The 22,158-nt window shown below is 34.2% G+C and overlaps 1 protein-coding gene across 4 annotated transcripts in view; it reads right to left on the bottom strand.

Annotated features, from left to right (window-relative positions):
* The window catches only part of LOC143184849 (uncharacterized), a 148,328-nt gene that overhangs the window by 100,166 nt on the left and 26,004 nt on the right, over window positions 1-22,158 (bottom strand). For 3 of the 4 annotated variants that reach the window (XM_076387369.1, XM_076387365.1, XM_076387367.1), the window contains exons 3-5: window positions 11,015-11,111; window positions 8,086-8,136; window positions 7,416-7,525 (exon numbers count right to left, since the gene is read on the bottom strand). In XM_076387369.1, coding sequence (XP_076243484.1) covers window positions 7,416-7,525; window positions 8,086-8,136; window positions 11,015-11,111 — 258 coding nt within the window. The remainder of the gene's footprint in view (window positions 1-7,415; window positions 7,526-8,085; window positions 8,137-11,014; window positions 11,112-22,158) is intronic. The other variant, XM_076387368.1, reaches the window with a different exon arrangement.

Below are 22,158 nucleotides of genomic sequence, written 5' to 3'. Positions count from 1 at the left end.
TTTTGGACGTTTTGATCGCAGAAAAGATACACTGCTAATGTCATGTACAACTTAACTATTTGGCGAGAGACGCTGGTGCGTCTTCTGATATGCAGATAAAAAAGTTGTTCAACAGTTCATTATATCGTATAAATATTTGATAGTAATAAATTTTTATAATAAAGATGTAAATACCTTTAAATAGACCCAATAAAACACTAATATTTTAAATATAAAAGAATGTATAATTATAGGGCCAAAGCAATTTTTGCTTAATTCTCTAAATGAAGAAGTTCGATGTACAAGATAATTAGTTTTTACAGCTCTTAGAACTTAGAACATACTGTGAGCTGTGTAAAAGTCGTTTTTTCCCGATTACTTATACCTAAAAGAAATAGTAGACTATTTACCATAAAAAGTTTTCTCCTACTGTGAAACGAGCAATGCTGAGAGAAACTTCACGAACATGAACTTCATCGTTGAAAATCGTGCAATTATTTCAACTACAATGGGATCTAAGTTTAATAAGAAAGTGGATCAGTAAGGAGAAGAAGCACAAATATCTGAAATATTCAAGGAAACCACGCCTCAAAAAATATCGAATGGTACTGCGTTTGGTTTTCGCGGTAAAATTTGTTTTACAGCCAGAAATAGGATCATGTCATAGGGTACTCAGTGACGAGAAAAAACTCAATCTGAACAGACCTGATGACTTCAATTACTGTTGGTATAACTTAAGAAATGAAAGAAGGATTTTATATCAGCGTCCTCTGGGAGCTGGTGAGGTCATGGTGTGGGAGTTATTGAAAAGAGTGAAAAACCAGAAATAACAATGGACACACAGAAATATCAAACAGTATTTGAAGAATATTACTACTTATAACGATCGTGGAAGAAGACAATATCAATGTTTCGGAACATGTTGCTTCTTCTATCAAAAACTAGTTTAATGAATGTACAACTAAACTTCTAGATTAGCCATCCCAAAGTCTAGGTTTCAATCTATTTGAAAACCTTTGAGTAATATTATCAAGAAAAATTTATGATAAGGAAAGAGTAAAAAGAAAACAAAAGACGAACTCAAACTGAGGATTCAGCCAGCGTGGGAGGACATTATAGATAACTTAATTAACAGTGTACCATGAAGGTGTACCATGAATCTTCTTGTTAAAAATAATATGTAATGCCACAGACTCCATAGAACAATTATAATTTATAAATTCATTCGTATTTTCTTTGAACTCATACATAGTTATTCATACCACTATATTTCAATGTTAGACTTAATACATAGTTTTAATGAATATTTGTTGCAAAATCCTCTAGGCTATATGTTTTTATAGTGATGCGTTTACACCAAATGGGGAATGCTCATTCTTCTTCCACCTTCAGCAAAATGTAACTATTATGAATGAACAAAATCGACAACTAAATGAATGAATGCTCATGTCACTTGAATTTTGTTGCAGTGGGGAAAGAACGAGCATTCGCTCACTTGGTTTAAAGCGGCTTCCTATGGCACGTGATTCAGCGAGTGATGCAGCAAGCCTCCTTGGCTCGGCACGTGGTATGTACAGTGATGCTGGCGTATCGATCTGAAATTCTTCCGGGTTTACAATCTGTTTCTATCGCCACCAATTCTTGGAACTAGAGCCCCCGAGTGACACACAACAAACTAAGTAGCCCACAATGAGCCTCAATAACCTCGCTACCTTCTGTGGGTATCCCTGTCTCATTTTCACTCAGCATTTCTCACTCTACCTTCACGACCGCTCTGATGAAAGCGAGCTCGAGAAAAAAATATTCGAATATTTCTAGAATTAGAACCACCCTCAATAATGGTCCAAATATAGTCCCAACCTACGGACTGTTAATCTAGCACCACTGTAGTACCTTCTACGCATTCGAATTTGCAAACCATATGAAATTCGATATTCGGCAAGCCAAGGAAAGGTACAAGAAGCTCGCAGATTTAGATTCCTACAAGCTTCCACAAGTCAAATCAGGCTTGCTGATGCAGGTCTGCGAAATCACTTGCCAAGCCAGACAGATTTGCCGAATTACTCAATGAATGGGAAGCTTCCTTTTTAAACTCACCATAATACAAAAATAACGTGTAACGAGTAAAATTATTTTACTTTATAGTGTGTCTGCTTTTGTACTTTGTTTACCGAAACTAGAGGAATCTAACAAAGATTGCTATTTGTACACAATTAAGAAATTGATTTCTTACTATCTTATTAAATGTATGTATAATTTCTGAATACTTAAGATGTATTGATATCAGGGAGTCGAGACCGAAAAAATGACGGTTACAGGTACGGTCAGATTAGACAGCCGATCAAAATGACACGATGGGTCGCGGTCGGGGTTACTGAGAGGTTTAAGCGGTTATGGGTTTTGTCACAACCTGACTAAAAAAAACGGTCAGGATTTTTGGTCAACTGGAATTCGTGAGCGGTTATAATCGGTTAAAGCTCTGGTCAGGACTCAGGTCAGGTCTGCAGTCATGACTTCAGTTAAGATTCCGGTTAAGACTCCAGTCTAGACCGTTTTTCGTGGGAGGAAGAAACGATCAGATCAAGAGTTTTCTGTCAACCAGCATCCAGTTGATTTGGTCAACTGACATTCTTCAAAGATGGAAATTCGCTTAACTTGAATTCACGACCAGGGTCCAACTGTATCTAATTGTTATGATTACCTCTGAGATCGATTATATTAAAGTAATCATGGTAATTGTAATCATTTACCGATTAACCATTATTGAAATAAATCAATAATTCTAGATAATTTTAATAACCTAGAATCATAAATGAATAATTTATATTTTATTAAATGCAATAGGTACATAATAGAATGATTGAAATGAGAGTCAGGTAAATTAAAGTTTAAGATAGATATGTAAATTATACTTCTATACCAAAATCATAATTTTCATCACCTCTCCCTGCATAAAATTATTTGTTCATTTAATTACCTAATAAATATGTATCTTCATACAAATATTCACAATATTACTATTAGTATTACATATTATAAAGGAACATTCCGAAATATGACTCTTCAATTATTACGAAACTTGGCAACTGCAAATTTTTAAACGACAAATACAACGAGATAAACAGTCTTTTTAAAATATCTCCTTGTTTAAATGATATATTAAAAATAGCATATCTTCGTTGTTTTTTTCAAGTAAATGTTGATCAATCTTTTGTATAAGCCGAATTGTTAAATACAGACAAAATAGAGCTTTGGATTTTTATGTTGTAATGAAAGAATAACAATCTGTTCACATTTTATGCGAAATTGAGCCATGCAACGAGTAGTTTTGAAAAAATACATACATTCTTACATCTTCATCATAGTATTATAATATACAGGGTGAGTCACCTAACGTTTGCGCCTCAAATATCTTTGTTGTTTTTAAAGATACGTCAAATGTCTTAAAAACGAAGTTAAATAGTTCAATGGAGCTCACACATAGATAAAGAAATTTTTGTCTTTTTTTGTAATTTTTTTTAAAAAAATATCAAGGTCACCTCCATTTTTTAAACGGAACCATCCCTTTGTAAATACCTATAATGATAACTCCTTTTATTAGGAATTTAGTGATTATTCTTATTCAAGATTATTGAAGGTCACGGACAGAGAAAACATTTAAACGTGTCTTCGTTACTCGCAGGATTCTTGCGTTTACGCTTTCTTATATCCACACTTCCAGTACTTCTAAATAGTTTGTAGATATTAATAAAAGTTTGCCTAGAAGGAGCGTTTTGATCATTGTACCTTTTTTCCTGAAGCAATCGAGCCTGCACTGCATTTTGTCTACATTGACAGTAAACTGTTATCATATCACATCTTTCAATCACTGAATAAGACCTAGCGGAATCGCATTTGAAAACATACTGATCGTAAATCAATCGCAGTGCAATCAGCTAGAGGATATTTGAAAATATTCAGTAACATTAAATGTGATCTTAACATGTTACTCGTGATAAACGTATTCTGCTTTCATATTTTAAATCTTGTTCGTTTTCTCTGTTCGTGACCTTGAATGACCTTGAATAAAGTCACTGAATTCCTAATGAAAGGGACTATCACTGTAGGTGTTTAAAAAGGGGTAGTTCTATTTAAAAAAATAGAGCTGACCTTGATATCTCTAAAAAAAGTTACAAAAAAAACAAAAGTTCTTTTGGTATTGTATGAGTTCTGTTGAATCATTCAACTTTCTTCTCGAGACATTTGACATATTTTAAAAAACAACAAAGATATTTGAGGTGCAAACGTCAGGTTACTCACTCTGTATACATTCTTAGCACTTCATTCTTTCTATTTCATGGAGTAAACCAATAATAAAAATCTTCGAACTCGGATTCTACGCCTACAAAAGACAAGGATAGGAATAGAAATTAAGAAATGTAGAAAGGTAAATTTCTTATTTCTCATCAGATTTTCATGCAAATAACACCAATCAATCACTTATGTACTCCTGATGAAAATGATACCAAACATGACACGATTCCGATTATTTATAACAAAAATATATAAAACTTGATTTGAAGAAGGGAAGGTCTTACTCGGTCTATCCTAAAGCTTTCTACAAACTAAGTTTTAGATATCTTTATTATACATAAGCGGAATCATGTCATGTTCAGTACCATTTTCATCCGAAGAACACAAGAAATTGATTAGTGTTACCTGCAGAAAAATCGGATAGCAAATAAGGAACTTGACCTTTTTGACTTCATCTTTCCCTTGTCTTTTATGGCCCCCCGTTGTTTTCGGGGTTCGAGTTCGCGTGTGTGCGGCCTAGCTTAGTTGTGTTGATTGTAAGGGTCTATTCCAGGCCCAAGCCTTCACCGTGACTGTTTCTCTCATAACCTTTTAAAATCTTTCAGAATCGATCTTTCACCAAACGGTCACAGACTCCTAACCAAAACTCAATTGGTTAGCTTTTCCAGTCAACCTTGTAACCGCTCACGCTCTTACGGTCAGAATTTCGGTCATTTCTCGTTATGGTTAGTGGTCACAGAGATTATAACCGATTGAGAGTTCCGGTCACAACTCCGTTCTCGACTCCCTGATTGACATGGATTTCTGTAAAGCAAATGATAATAAAATAAGTACTATGTAGTACAAAGAAATGTTGCACAAGAAATGCGGATCAAAATAGAATAGATCACACCCCGCAAGCCTGGAATAAGAGGAGATTGGGGAAGGCGCGGGGAGTAGGGATCATAGCCCTGCACTTAACCCTTTAAGAGACCTCACTTTTTCGTATTCGAAAATAACCATTTTATTATTCTTTAGTACATGATTCAGTACACAAGGTGTCCAAGCTGGTGCAGAACATAAATAAATAACTGATTACTGGCTTCAATATTGCACAATGAATATCCACTAACTAAACTACATAACTACATTATCGAAAATTTATACTGACCAATTTTTAGCTATATTAGAATCCTTCTACTCTTAGGATCATAAAAGAGTTCACTGCTGTACATGCGATATCTCGGACTTAATAGTTGACGCTAAACGTTCAGTCATACGATAACGTATGACTCTAATCCAATGTACATAGGTATTGTTTCAAAGTGATAGTATTTGTGGCACAAGGCGACTGACCGGCGGTGTTTCTCGGACGTGGTAGCGAATATACATATGATAGATCTAGAAACGTTTGATGGATACCAAATACCTTAGACCACATATGCATATCCATAGATACGGAGTCAGATAATTTCCCTCAAGCAAAGGTAAAAAATCTACATGACGTCGCATGAGGGCAAGATATATAAACTATGCTAGTAAGATATATACTACCTATGCAATTTCAAAAACGCGATATACCAATGTTTTAAACATGTAAAACTATTTTAGTGTTCGACTTGAATATGTTATTAATTTTTAGAAGAAATAAATAAATAAAGATACACGTCTGTTCTTTTTAAAGTACACAAGATAATACTTTTTATAGGTACATATTTTAGTCATTCATTTTTATTTTACTGTTACAATTTTGAATAATGCTCATTGTAACATATTTTGGAGATTACAATTTTGCAAAATGAATTTAAATTCAATATTGAGATATTGATAATATTTTGTAAAAGGTGTCTGATTAATTATATTCTTAAAACTTATTTCAGCTTAAACAAGTAATAAAAATATGAATAATACACAAATGTTTGGAGGAAAATTATTTATTTCTAATTGTAGATTATGAAATAAAATAATTTTAGTTAGCCTGCTGCGTATTTTATTTTTACCATAAACTATGTATATTGTTACCTATACATATATATACAATATATGTATATTGTTGCGTTTTATCCTTGCAATCTTGAACACAATATGTTTGCACCATTCCTAATAATTTATAATGTAAGTTAACACCGTGTCAACCATTCTGAATCATCTTTTGGTCCACATGTGACGTCACACTTTCCATGATATCTTCGCTTCACTCAATTCCTGAATTTCCTATTCATGCTACACTACTCACTACACAAAGGCCATGTCTAGTAGTATCTATACATATATGGTCTAAATAAAGCAGAATACGGAGTTGTCCCATGAGCTGGGGGGGGGGGGGAGCTCTAGCGTCGTAGGAAACACGTGACAGCCATCTTGGAAAATTACTTCATATATACAAAACATCATATTGATGAGAAACTAACACGTACTACCACTTCATACGTGTAGAATGTAAAACGTAACTTAAAGATTTATACAAAATAATTTTTATTGTTTTACGAAAGATTCAATAATTTTACTAGAAATGTATTTAGAAATATTACACGTTTTAAACGTTAGCATGGCGAAATTGGGGTCACCTATTTTATTACACATTTGAGAATATTTTCAGATTTTTGTTGAACAAGTTTTTTTTAAGTTGAAAAAGGTTTAAAATGTCAAACTTTAACTGAAATTAAATCCATTAATCTGATATCCTACATTTTTTTGAGATGTCATAGAACAGCAAAAAGATTAAAATAAAACCAACAAGAACCAACAGAAATTACAATGCAATCAATAGAAAAATTAAAATAGAAACAACTACCAAAACTAGTATATTTGAGATTTAAGTTCATTTTATGTCTTTTAATTAAACCCAAATTCGAATCGACTCGGTCGCTATATTTTGTGTAACACAAATCAAGACTTGAATATACTGAAGACATTATAATTCTATTCAAAAATGAACGTTCTATAATTGCGTTACCAGCATCTAAAAGTAAAACATTTTCATAGAAATATGTCTCCAAGATACAATGTAACCTCACAAGAACGGTAATTTTTCTTTTTAATTAGTTTCAAAGAAATTTTAGTAATAATTAAGAGGAGAATCTTGTGTAGATACATATTTTTTAGCTAGGTAATATTTTTATGCTATGTAATACTATTTTAAGTAGAATATGTAAATATGGTACCTGAAATCTATACAAAGAACTATCATCCTTTACGGTGAGCGTCTTAGAGTCATTCACTGGGAAGAAGTAGCCATACTGGCAGAGTTGATTTGCAATATGGACCGCCTCTACTGTCAATATAATATTTCATTATTATTCTAGAAATATATGTAATTATATATACAATTAAACGGCTTCAACAAAAACTGAAACGTCAACGCGAAACATGGAGGTATTCTAGGTACTACTGCAACTTCTTCAAATAAGTTTAGCATTCTTAAAATATTTTATTATCAACAAAAAATGTTATTTATATCTCAGAAGGAAAGAATTTCCAGACGTGTATATTTTATATAACCTTTTTTCACTCTTAGAAGCAGTAGAATATAGTACAAAATTGAAACCACCTATTTCGGTGTTATCCTCTATAAATAATTTTTCTTTACTATTTATTTCTTTCGTTATCTTTTTTTATGTTTATGTGATTTAGTTAATATAATTATCAGTTATATTGCATGCAGTAACTACAATAACAATTTTTTAATCAAAAGACTATCTCAACAACGTTATTTTATTAAATATATTAATAAAAAGCAAATTTCGATTATGTTTCAATTGCATCACTCACGTAACTGGAGAGTATTAGTAAATATAAATATCCGTTTTGTAGTTGTATAAACCTCATACATACCTGATTCCTCGATCGAAAGTCGCTCCATTAACCACTCAATCAGGTCGTAACCTACAACACAAGAACAGATTGTTATAGATTTTGTATTTTGTTCGAAATCCTAGAAGATATATCTAGGATTGAGCTTTGAATAAAAACTATTCGATACAGATTTTATGTACGTTTTATTTTTTCAGCTACTATGAACTCTATTCTAGTACTTCTTCAACAGATGTGCATTACAAGTTGTATAAATATAAGATACTTGGCAGTGAATTAGCGAAAACATTTAACAAATTCTGGATGCGTACAGTTGGTAAAAAAAGTATACATATACTAAGTTTTATAAAATAATTTTATACAAACAAATGATACATTAACAATGCCTCTGAGATACAGAAATGATGTATACAATAACTATTTTTAATATTGTGTTATTCATTACTAATTTTAATAGTGTTTAAAAAAAGATATTCATACACTTATCCATACAATGATAAGTTTATAATTATTTAAATTTTATATTGCAGTTAATATTTTTAGTATATTTCTTTATTGTCAATAATAGTCTGAAACCTTCTTAGAATGTGTAGATTCTATTTATTTTTAGCAAGTTTCTGTCGACTTATTTTCCATTCTCCTGAAAATAATCTTTTCAAATCAGTCCTATCGGATATTTTTCTTTTCTATCTAATAAGTGTTTCAAATGCTCAATTGGGATAATATTCGAACTTCGGAGATACGTAACGCAATTAAATTGATGTTTCCAGACATCGTATAGCAATCAATCTTTTGCATTTTTCGCGATATGTTTTAAAGTAGCTATCGTGTTAATAGAAATAGATGTATATGCACATCTCGTGCAATTTAAAAGCACCTTCAGGTAAGTTATTCCGCAACATTTCCATAAAACTATTAGCATTTATATTTTCACCAATTAAAGGTATATTTTCAATTCCAATGCACCATACACTCCTATACGTTATATCCATAACGTATCTTCCGCCATGTTTGATAGTTGTTTGAAGACATTTTCACTCAAATTCAGTATTAGATTTTTTCCAAACAAAATTTCTTCCATTTGAACCGAATATATTGGACACACGCTCATATGAAAATATGACATAATTCCAAAACGCTATCGAATTATTTAGAAACGTTTTTGCAAATCTCAGCTGTTTTTCTATCCTTTGTTTATGCAGGATTTTTTCTTTGCAGTTTTGTTATATATGTGTTTGTGTAAAATACAAAACATTTATAATGATTTATGTACGAATATTTTTTTCTAAAGTTAGTATGGACTTCATCAACCAAAACTTTAGCATTTACAAACGGATGCTTTGAAGCTTTAGGTACTGATAACGTTCCACTGTTCTCTCTAACTATAGTACTTTTAGCCAATCTAATCGTGATTGGTTTGCTGTAGCTTTCGTTTGTTCATACTTTTTATGCATGTAGGATGTTCATTTCAAAACTTCACATCTAAATATCTGGAAAGCAATGCACGTACAGAAAACATATTATTTTTATTATTTTCAAGCAGGAACTTGTTGGATGTGTTCAAAGGTATTTAAAAGTCAACTTTAATTTTTCAAAATCTTTTAAAAATGAATTCTTGTTTCTCGTAGACACCTTAGAGTAAGAATTTGCAAATAAAAGTATAGATTTCTATACGAGAGAAGAAAATTAACCTTCAAATAACCTTAAAAACGTCCAACAAATAAAAAATAAATAGATCAATTGTATTTTCCCCTTGAGACGGGAAGATTTTCGTATTTAACATTTTTCTCCAAAATGTATTGTTTTCGAGATCCATAGATATGAAGGTACAGCCGAGAACGTTAAATTTAATATTTTCCCATTTTTTCTGGAACTTTCTTTACAGTTATGGAGAAAAGTCACTTTATCTCACACGAACACAGAAACTTCGTTTTCCTTACCCGCCATTTTTTCGAAGTACATGAAATTTGAAGACATTTGCTTTCATAATATCGAATTTTATAATTATATATAAACTAATCGTTGTATCCATAAACATACGAATATTTTTTCGACCTTCAAAATTTTACGTTTGTTATGTTATTTCATAATGCAATATTCGAAATATCAGAGAATAGTTAACATATTATTTATGCATATAGGAGACTATTAATGGAAACAGAATTCATCAATGTATTATTTGTTTATATAAAGTTATTGCAAAGAATTAGTGTAGTATTTATAATACTCTACATATTCAGTTTTATGATGTTAAGTCACGTAAGAAAGCATATGTACAATATTGGAGCTAGACAGTATTAAATTAACAATAAGACACGTTGACATCAAGTCACTATAATATTAAATCCATCAGAGTCAAATATTGTCAAATCCAATTTATTACTTCACTTTAGTCAACGATTAAAAAATTATATACAAGGTGTTTGATAACAGATGACAGAAATTTTAGAAGGCGATTCTACATACCAAAATAGAACGAAAATTAAGAATGGCGAAATTTCATTTGGAGTTTTGTTTCAGAATTATTAATAGTTGCAAAACCGTTTGAAATCCGCCTTAAATGTGCCTAACTTGCAACTTATGCTAGTGCAGGTGGGCCTCAATTAGGTCAGATTCAGGAAGTTAGTAGAATAAGTTCCGAAACAAACACATTTCACGCATATTTTAGGCGTTTTCTTAATAATTAATAACTCAGTAGCAAAGCCTGAATTTCGTTTATCTTCATTTTCGTCTTCTTTTAGTATATAGAATTACTCTTTAAAAATCCTGATACCTGCTGTCCACCACCCTGTATGAATGTTTATATCTCTAGTGATTGTAAATTTACAAGACTTTTGCATCTGTGATTTTCTGTCCTTTAAAATTTGAAAACTCAGATAATTAACACAGTCTGGTTACAGGGTCCAATTATTTACTGTCAGTTCACGATCCAAGAGATGGTCAAACTTACCCATGAAAGCTGAAGGAACTGAAGTAAGAAATTGTTTTTGGCTGCGCACGGGTACCCCGCTTTTAGGGTCTTGCATCTCCCGCACCAGCCCCTCCATCTGTAACAAATTACATAGATCAATTTAGGAATTACGATAGCGGATTTTCGTATAATATGTATTATATCGTATAAGTCAAGTTACAGTAGTCTTGTAGTTTGTATAATACAGTATATGTAATATAACAATTATACAGTAGTATGTATAATATAACAATTATAGTATCACAATTATATTATACATACAATACAATATATGGAATATAATATAATATAAATATAATATAATATAACAATTATAATATAATATAACAATTATATTATACATATATAACAATTATAACAATACTAATTATAAGAATTGTAATGATAATACAAAATATAACAATTATATTACACGTATTATATTATACGGTAATATATATTATACATATAATAACGTATAAAAACTGTTTCATAAGTAACATATGTTCCATTTTCAGTTTCGTATGGAATTGCTTTTAATCTCTTAAAATCTCGGAAGTTCATCCACCTAGACAAGATTTGTGATCATTATCAGATGCACCCCTCTCCCCCCCCCCCCCCCCCCCCACAACAGAATAAATTTGATTTTAAACATTGTTTTAAACGAGCTTAGTTTAGGAGATAATTACGTGTGTAACTTCAAACGGGCTATCCTTATGCAGAAATAGACTGAAATATGCAAATGCCTCTAATTGTTGTTGCAGGCCATATGCCGAAGATTAATAATAAAACTAAAGGAACTACGAGACTACTGTTATTTGACTACTTTATAACTCACGTTTATACAATTATTCTATTCTTATACTTATTTTTTTGTTATTTTATTACATTTTTAAATGTATACATTGCTTTAGTAAGCAAAAGTTTTTAAAATTAGAATAATCTGAACTTAAACCTGCAAACACGTCCTTTTTTATTTCTGTAGAATCATAATGAAAAATATTTCTATAGAAACCCATCGCTTCTAAAAAAACTGCCAAATGAATAGTTCGGGTGCTAACAAAGTCTTCCCATGAAGGTAGTCGATGTATCACTCTGCCATTTTACAACTGAACTAAAATAAGGTTAAGATGTTGCTTACCAAGGTCTAAAGAATCTTCACATTTACTGAATAATATCCATAGGACAAAGACAGCTTATTGTAGTTGGTTGATAAAGTTAGCTTATTTTTCTAAACTTACTAAAGCAAGTAATAACATTATTTCCGACATCCCCATTGCTGACGCCGGGCCTACTACATTACCACAATCATTTTCCGGTGGCTGTTCAATTATCACTTTAGGCAAAGATGGGTAGAGTCTCCATGCCGAGTTACGAATGAAGGAAGTGAAAAGTGAAATAAACACAATAGCAAAGCGTTGCTACTGAGCCGCCAGTTGCGCAGCTCTGCTCTAAGGTGTTAAACCCCCTTAATAATGTTAAGTTTAACAATGTATAATATAATTAGTATTAATGTATTACTATATATTATTAATATTCTCTACACAAGTATGCAATTTTAAATCAGATATGAGCTTTTAAAATGGGAGAAATTCGTCTCTAAAATCAATTTACGCCAGGCTTATTCAATAACTACTTTTGTCACGAAAAGCGTTCTTGAGTTCCTGTGAGCAATGGCTAGAACGTTTGCGACTGTAGTAGATATGAAAAATTAGGGGTTATGGCATAATGAGGATGGGTTAGACTTTAGACAAGGCGTTTTCAAATATGTGGTACAATTTTGGGGAGTAGATTCTAGACACGATGACAATGAAAAGAGTTCATGTGCATATATGACAAGAAACGCTTAGTTTTTTAGTTATATGTTATTTTATATTGCGTACGGTATGATACTTTCTTTAAGATCTATCACTGTGTACCATTCGTTCAAGGAGTCGGAATATCGCTGGACCTAGTCGGACCTTAAATAGGATAGAACACCGTGCAGGGAAGAAATTGTTACGTTCCGTAACGATTAAAAATTTGTTTTCTCTCTTTTCCTTTCCCACGAGGAATCATCGTCGTCGCGACGGTTGGACGCCACCCGATATTTGGCGTTAGCATAAAGTAAGTCGCAAACGTTTCTTGAATCCTGCAACGAACTGCCGTTGCAGCAACCCGATATTAACGTTTGGTTAATACGTAGAATCTCTGGACGCCCAGTGGTTCTCCAATAAAATTAATAATAATAAAATTGCCATTCACAACGGATGCATCAACAACACACAGTGTTATGGGGAATCCCTTGTTGATTGCATTCGTTCCCGTTATTTCCACATGAACAATAGTTTTGCGAATATTTCTCAAATCCTTGCCGAAATACTGCCTCATTGGTAAAATTATAATGTTCATGTATTACTATCCTCTTAATTTTATATTTTATAAATATACATATTTTTATATACATATATTTGGAATTACTATTATGCGAATGAATGCGAGTATGTAAGAATGTGAACTCAAAATTTAGAATGGTTGAGAACATCACCAAACCTACTGGTTGAGGAGTGCAGAAGTCAAAAGAACACATATACCATGCACACACGCGTGATTTCAAGCGAGCCTCGTGAAAGCAACCGCGACTTGCCGTCGGATTATAATATGCAGCATCAGCTTTTTGGTAGCTAGCTCAGCCTGGGTCCCACCCGAGTGCTCCAAGCCTCGACACTCTTCGTTAACAAGTCGTGAGGTACGCGATGAGGGGCCCGTGGGCTAATTATCCTGTTTTCTCTCAGTAGTTTCGAGCAGAGATTCACTCAAAAGTGCAGTGAGCTGGGAATGAACAGACTCATAGCCGCACGTTAAAATCTCAAATAGTTTTAAAGCTTCAAATAGTTTTAGAATTCAAATAGTTTTTCTTTTTCTTGATTATTACTTGCTATCCAATAATATAGTATTCGGCTTAATAATATAGTAATAATATTTGTAATCGTGTGTGTGTATGTGTGTGTATGCAGTTTTCCAGGTATATTCCAGTCTATAGTACTCCAGGTTTATGGAAATCTGATAAAGATCGGATAAAGTAATTCAAGGAAACATATAAAATTTGTATAAGAAGTAACCAGTAGATTGGTGAGTCTCTCATTGTACATTCTTTTCATTCCTTTTATGATTGTAATTATTTTATTTTTGTTTTACTTGACTTTCCTGTTTAATGTTTTTTTTTTAAATGTGTTTATTATCAGAATATATTCACCTATCTTAATATTGCAAACACAATACAGTATATTTAATAATCGGACCTTCAAACAAGCCTCCACCCTTCCTCGAACAAGCATCCACTACGGGGCCTGTATAGGACTAGACGAAAACGAACCCACAATAATTAATCTATAATCGAGAGTGAAGTAACTGCTCTACTTCATTGTCGAATATACTGCTAACGCGCGTAGCGTTTAAGGGCCTAGGATCAGATATGTCAGGGCGGTGACATTACCGACAAAATTAGGCAAAAACAGAGGTTTACGCGCTGTCGCTTTACGTCCTTATATTGGAAGGTTTTGAGATGGAAAAGGACTCATTCGATAGAGGAAGGTTCAATCTAGCCCGCTCTGGTCATTATTTAATCAGCTTCTGCTGATGTTCAGTAATATGAGTGTTCAAAGTAAAGCAAAAATCGACAAATTCACAGTCATGAAATCTAAGCATTTTTAGCTAATTTAGGGATTGTTCTGAGCGAAATCATGACCAGAGCGGGCTAGATTGAACCTTCCTCTATCGAATGAGTCCTTTTCCATCTCAAAACCTTCCAATATAAGGACGTAAAGCGACAGCGCGATTTTGCAGTGCTTTTTGCGAGGTTAGAGATAAAACAGAGTAAAAAAGTGACAAGTTTAGTTCCGCTTGAACAGACCAGGCGGCGCCTAATCAGGAGGCCCGTGCTGCCCTGAGTTGGCACGCGAGTTTCGAGAATTTGACGTACCACTACACATGCAACTATACGAGCTGCGTGTTTCGTTCATGTCCCACAAGAAGTCCCATGAAAACTCATTCCGAGTGATATTGTAAGGTTCGGACAGAAAGTGAGCTCGGCGGTTCGGACCGCTTCGGACGGCTTCGGAAAGATTCGGAAAGAAGCTTGAAACGCTTAGGTCCAAGTCACGCGGCAAGCGCAACAAGGCACAAGCAGCCTTTTTGATATTATAGATATTTTCACGTTTCGACTCGGAAGGAGATTCTTCGGTGAGATCTTCAAAAATTTTTATGAAATTTTGAGGGATGAGTTTAAAGATCAAACGATGACATTCTCTGTGTATTTTGTATGAAAAATTAGATTAAAACAAGTTTATGTACAAGCTGATACAATCGAGAAAGAGCGATTCTACATGCAATAATAAACTAAAAATAAAGAATATAAATTGTTTATAATATTTATATGTTCTTAGGTCTGGGTTAGGTCTGGGTTAGGTCTGGATATATACAAAATAAAAGGAGACATTGCTAAAAATACATTAATTTAATATGTTTACTTTTTAATTATAATAATTTATAATTAAATTTTCCCCCCCGTTCCCGCCTCTTCCCCCCAGGCCAGGTTCGCAGTTGCTGCCGCGACCCCGACTGCGGCTTCTTCCATACTTCCACTTGCGGATTTTCGTTTTAAAGTCCCAAAATTATAATATGAAAAATAGACACATGTTATTCATGAAATTTATTTCGTTCTTGAACAAAAAATGAATAGATAAATTACTGAGCGCTTTAGCATAAGATCGCCTATGATCTACGTATCTTTTGTCGTCATGCCTCCTCTAAAGCTAGCGCCGACGCCGACGCCGACGTCGACGCCCACACCAACGCCGACTCCGACGCCGACGCCGGAGTCGGTGCAAGCTTTAGAGGAGGCATGACGACAAAAGATACGTAGATCATAGGCGATCTTATGCTAAAGCGCTCAGTAATTTATCTATTCATTTTTTGTTCAAGAACGAAGTAAATTTCGTGAATAACATGTGTCTATTTTTCATATTACAGTTCTGGGATTTTAAAAAGAAAGTCCGTAAATGGAAGTATGGGAGAAGCTGCGGTCGGGGTCGCAGCGGCAACCGAGATTCTGATGATTATTATAAATATATTAAATTAATGTATTTTTAGCAACGTCTCCTCTTATTTTGTATATACCCAGAGCTAACCCTGACCTCTGCTGATTATGCTGATTATGCTAACTGTCACGGGGGGAATGATCACCGGTGTGACTCCCAGGCCACTATCAGACTTGGTACGTCCGACTTCACGCCGAAGCGTGCAGGCAATAACCCGTTCCTACCCTCAACCCCAGCCTCCGTTTCACCCCTGCTTTACCGGCCCGGGCCTATGCAGGGTGTGCTTTCGGCCGGGGGTACGCCTTCACCGAAGTTCGTGCCATGATTCCTCTCTATTCGTAGCTAGTGGTGGTGGTATGAGACGTTGGGCCGACCGAACTTCTCAGGCGCATTCGAGTCCTGCGAAGAACCCGATCTTGACTTTTTACGTCAAATCGCTACGAATTCGTCCTCGATCGAAGCCTCCCTAAGCTAACCTACGTTACACACAAAGTTCCCCGTGCGCGCACCCTAGGACCAGCTATCCTGGTACCTTCCCCCCTCAGCTAATCTTCCCCCCACCCTCACCGTTGTCGAGCCAGCTGAATTTCGCCGAAATCGTCTCATCGATCTAATGACGATTCGTCTGTCGATCAAACTATCGACGATATCAGCTCCGTCAGTGTTTTTGGCGCGTCTCTTTTTCCCAAAGTTTTCACCCTTCAACCCCCCTTTATGCCCAGAGACGCAGAAAGCTCCCCCCCTCCCCTTAACGGATATGCATTTCTAAATCCCCTCACCCCACGGCGTTGACCCCCCACCCTCCCTCTCATCCCCCACCCTCTCGCGTGCTTTTACTCCCTTATGCTCTAGCTCCTCTAAGTCCCTGTATCTACCTACCATTTTCCCCCTGGAGGCTTCCGATCTCAGAAATCGCAGCTCGTTCGTGTTGAATCGCTGCAGTGCTGAGATGAGGTGTAAACCTTCCCCATCTCCGGCCTCTGTACTTCTTCCCTTTTTCAGGAAGGTATTTCCTTTCGGAATCCCCATGTCCTTTCGGACAGGTAAGCTTGGATTTGGCTTCCAGCCGCCTCCATTTCTCGTACGTCGGATGCGCAACGTATGTCAAGTAGAGAGAGAGTTTCTAGGACAGACCGACTCCTCGTCCCTATGTTGCCGCGGAACTATGGGACAATTTGCCGTGGATTCTCATGGACCCTCCCCTGCTCCTATGTTTCGCTTTTTACAGTTTAACTATGGAGCAGGTGATTCGCGGGGATCAGGAGTCGTCTAGATCTATGCTCTGCCTCCCCACAGAGGTTCGCTATGAAGCTAGATTATCCCGTGGGGACGGATACAAGTTCTACTCCTTGTCTATTCTTCGGCATTGCTGCCTAGATATGACCCTAACCCTGACCTAACCCAGACCAAACCGGAAGGAAAAACGAATAGGAAATAATTCGCCACATATACAAAGAGATAACTAAAATTCGTTTACTGTTATTGTTTGTAAGTAAATTAATATGAAATCATCATGAACTTGTTTTAATTGTTTTTTAAAGGCTGGTATCAAGAACGTAGAAAGTGTAAAACTTGTAAGTATATCATCTTTTACATTCAAGTTACATAAACTCGAAAAGTAATTTTTATTAAACTGATTTAGTTTTGCAGATAAACCAGAGTTTCCACTCGAAATATTTTACGAATGACTCGTGCCGCTCAATGTCGCTTGCGGGCGACTTGGGCCAAACCACAATAGCGTTTTAGAAACGCGAGAGTAAGATTTGACATTCGCCTTCTCTCTCGTCTTTCCGAAGCTATCCGAAGTGATCCGAAGGGCTGATTCACGTACATACGGCTCGTGTAGTAGTGTGTATAGTGGAGGGGGAATCATAGTGTGGCTCCATCTCGCATTCATTAGGCAGCCACATGTCTGTGGATAATTTTATTTCTGTAAAGAAAACTGTAACGGCAGATACCGACCAAGAAATCTCGTAAAGTCACGTGACTACCCTAAGCTAACGCGACCGCGCTACGCACGTTACAAAATGGACCGGAATTTTACGCAATATAAAAGAGCTTGTAATTATAGAACTCTGCGTTTTCTGGTATAAGTGCATTTGAACTCTTTTCATTGTTTTTATATTTAGAACCTATCCCCCAAAGTATCTCACATTTTTCTTATTTTTTTACAGGATTGGAGGCAGCATTTTACCCAACACTAAGTAGCGTATAATTAAAAAATATCCTGTTCTTACAATTATGCTAGGAGTGATAATTGCTGGAAAGGTCTAGCTTAAAATTTACTTTAAAAAATTGCTGAATACATTTGTATTTAAAAATTACTGTAATTAAACATTTTTCTTCGAGTATTTTTTATGGAATTGTTCTAAACAAGAACCATTTCCGGACATATGTTCATATGAACTTTTTTTTTTGTCTATGTATGTAGAACATATACTCCAAAAATATCCCATATGTTTGGAAACAGCCTGTATACTACTAGGCGCAGCCTGTGTATAGTGCATGTATGGGAAATCCACGACTGGAGTGAAGCAAAGATAATCGAGACGTCACATGTGGGTAAAAGATGATTCAAAATGGTTGACACAGTATACGTACACAGAAATTAATTATAAAGATTATAAGTAATATTGATACCTCGGGATTTAAAGAATAAAATGAATAATGAACACATGTACGATACCAATGTACATTTAAATTATATTATACAACTAACGAAAATATTCCATTATTATAATATACGATTATATTACATAGGCAAAAATTTAGTTCATGATAGGAGCAAAATACATAGTAGACATAGGAAAACTATTTTATTTTGTAATCAATAACTGGAAATAAATAAGTTTCCTCCAAGCATTTGTGTACTATTCGTATTTTTATTACTTGTTTAAGCTGAAATAAGATTTAAGAAAATGATTAATCAACCACCTTTTACAGAACATATCAATATCTCAATATTGAATTCAAATACATTTTGCAAAATTATAATTTCCAAAATATATCATAATGAGTACTATTTAAAATTGTGAAAGTAAAATAAAAATTAATGACTAAAATACATATCTATAAAAAATATTATCTTGTATACTTTAAAAAGAACGTATGTGTACCTTCACTTATTTATTTCTTACAAAAATTAACAACTAACAACTAAACCTAACAACATATTAAAGTCGAATATTAAAATAGTTTTACATGTTTAAAACATCGGTATATCGCTCTTTCAAAACTGTATAGACAGTATATATCATATTAGCATAGCTTATACATCTTGTCCATATGTGACGTCACGTAGATGTTTTATCTTTGCCTCAAGAAAATTATCTGGAGCCGTGTGTATAAGTATATATGGTTTAAGAGTAAGACTACTACAGTCTATATCCGGGGTAATGAACTGGCGGCTCACGAACCAGTTATGGCCTCTTGAGCTGGGAGGATAGCCCGCAAGGGGACATAAGAGCACCTATTTAGCTGCTAGAAGATAAACAAGTACTATATGGAGTGGTAACTGAGTATCTAACAACTTTATTCGTATACTGCGTTTGTTTCCTCATAAGTTAGATTAAACATAATTTATAAATAGACAAAATACCTTTCTTGGCGTAATTGTATACGTCATTTTAGGTTTATGTTATTCCGAACAATGAGAGCTACAGAATTTTGTTATTAACGAGGAAAATTGGAACAATCTGTCTCTAATACAGTCTAGTCATCTCCTTCTCTTATTGTCAAAGCAACACGTGACCTGAGTTGCAAAAGCAAACGGATAAGGGAACTTGTAAATGTAGATTGTCGTAATCCTATCTACTTATGCTATATCACGACTCCCACGCTCCTATAGTTGTCATGGTCGCAAAGCGCTCTAGTCATTCCCCACCGGTACCGGAGAGCGCTCTTATAATTATGCTAGGAGTGGTAATTACTAGATAGGTCTGGCTTAAAACTTACTTTAAAAAATTGCTGAATACACTTGTATTTAAAAATTACTGTAATTAAACAAAATTTTTCTTCGAGTACTTTTTATGCAATTGTTCTAAACAAGTGTATACAATTTTATAGTAGGAGGGACAAGTGAAAATATTCGAAAGAAGAAAATGGTTCATGCAATCGCTGCTAGGTATAATATGGACTGCATCCCGAAGGGTAGATTGAACACAGTCCAATCCTTTAACATCCAGACTGAAATAAGACGTCTTACAACTAGGCAGTCAAATGAAGTCCTTCGAATCCACTCCGATGATTCTCATTGAATGAGAATATGGAAATGATTCTTTTGCAGTAAACCCCACTGAGCATTAAATTGCTTGGGAAGGAGGTGGGGGCTCGTGCCTCTCTGTTAAACTGCACATCCATTTGTTACGCATCTGCTTATCGTATCATTGCTGCGTATCATTTAATAATACGATATGTTGCACTACAATCAGTTGCATTTATTATTAGTGCAATTATTCTATTTTATGATTCTTATGACGAAATGTAGAATCATGCCTGTGAAAAAGCAATGTCTGTTAAAAGAAAAGAATTAAAAATGCATATTTAAAAACTTTAATTAAAAAACTCTATATAAATTGTATTCACTTTTTAAAGAAAGAAATCCATCTGTAAAAATTGAATTTAGTAAATTCGTTAAATATAATTTACTAGGTAAATGTTAACCTTCATCTTGAAAATTTTAGAATCAATGCAGAATGGCACTTTTCGTAACTTCACGTAGCAAAACTGCGGATTACTTTGAGATAATCGACAATTATTTCGCCAACGATGCTTTCATCAACACTATTTTACTGACTCCAAGTTTTGCCGATGTTGTGCATTCATGAACACATTGTAATCATCGAGACTGTTTTTGTTGACTTCGAATTTTGTCGCCGCACATTTCACCAACATGAAGTTCAGATTTAGCGATATAAGTTTGTCATGACCATTATCAACAAGGTGTATCAGAATATGCAGGACATTTTTGCAGAGTAGATTTTTAGTTACACATTATTTTGTGTTGCGTAAAACGATACATCGACCATTTTTATCGACATCAAACTTCATCAACAGTGTGTTTTAACCGACATCACATTCATATTACCAATTACCTAACCCAAGAATATAATTTTCCTTTGCTTCTGTTTTTTCTATAGATACACAATCTGTACAGTCCATACAGATTCTATACAGTCTGTATAAAAAAAACATCATACAAATTTTCAGTTTTCCTTCGTTTAATAAAATTATTTTTACTACCTGTTAAAAATGTAGGCTCGTTGAACTGCTTGTGTTTATCGTACAGAGAAATTAATAGGGGCTACATCACATCCTATTAACAAGGGACATCACATTAGTGTCATCTTCCAATTTTTATGAAACTTGGTATATGAGTAGTGCATCCAAGAATATTAAACATGTATTTTTTTTAGCTGCTGATAAGATGATCGTGTTTAGGGAGTGGAAACTACCTGCAAATGTTGGGGTGGAAGATACATTTTCGTAAATATCTTGAATTTCGTTTACGTTATCTTATTGTTTATAAAAAATCACACATTTTATATATTTACCATTTTTTGATCTGCATGAATTTTCGAGATGTTTAAGAAAATTGATTAAAGTATACTAACATTAATTACACATAATAGCATGTAATGTGTAATTCGTCGCTACTCAAAGCCAATATTGATGCAATAATAAAAACAACCCTATAAGGTTGTATAAAACTTATAGAACATTTTTGAAGGATAGATTCTACATACGAAGACAATAGAGAAAGTTCATGTGCACATATTATGCCTAGAAACGCTTAAGTTTTAAGTATATGTTATTTTAGATTACGTATTGACTGATACTTTCTTTCCATGTTCGTGGAAATGTTCAAGGAAAATTATAATTTTATAATATAAATTTTGTAATGTAAAATCTCAAAGTTAACCAAAATGGATATACAACGTTTGTGCATTAAGTTATCGATATGTGCATATGAACTTTCTTCAATGTTTACGAATGTACAACCTGACCTGCAAAAATATCTCACATTTTCTGATATGCCTTAGTTATATCGGTCAGGTCACAAAATCT

This window comes from Calliopsis andreniformis, chromosome 10 (genome assembly GCF_051401765.1).
Source record: "Calliopsis andreniformis isolate RMS-2024a chromosome 10, iyCalAndr_principal, whole genome shotgun sequence".
NCBI classification, from domain to species: Eukaryota; Metazoa; Arthropoda; class Insecta; order Hymenoptera; family Andrenidae; genus Calliopsis; species Calliopsis andreniformis.
The sequence above is the reverse complement of the archived record's forward strand: the minus strand, read 5'-3'. Positions and strand labels throughout refer to the sequence as shown.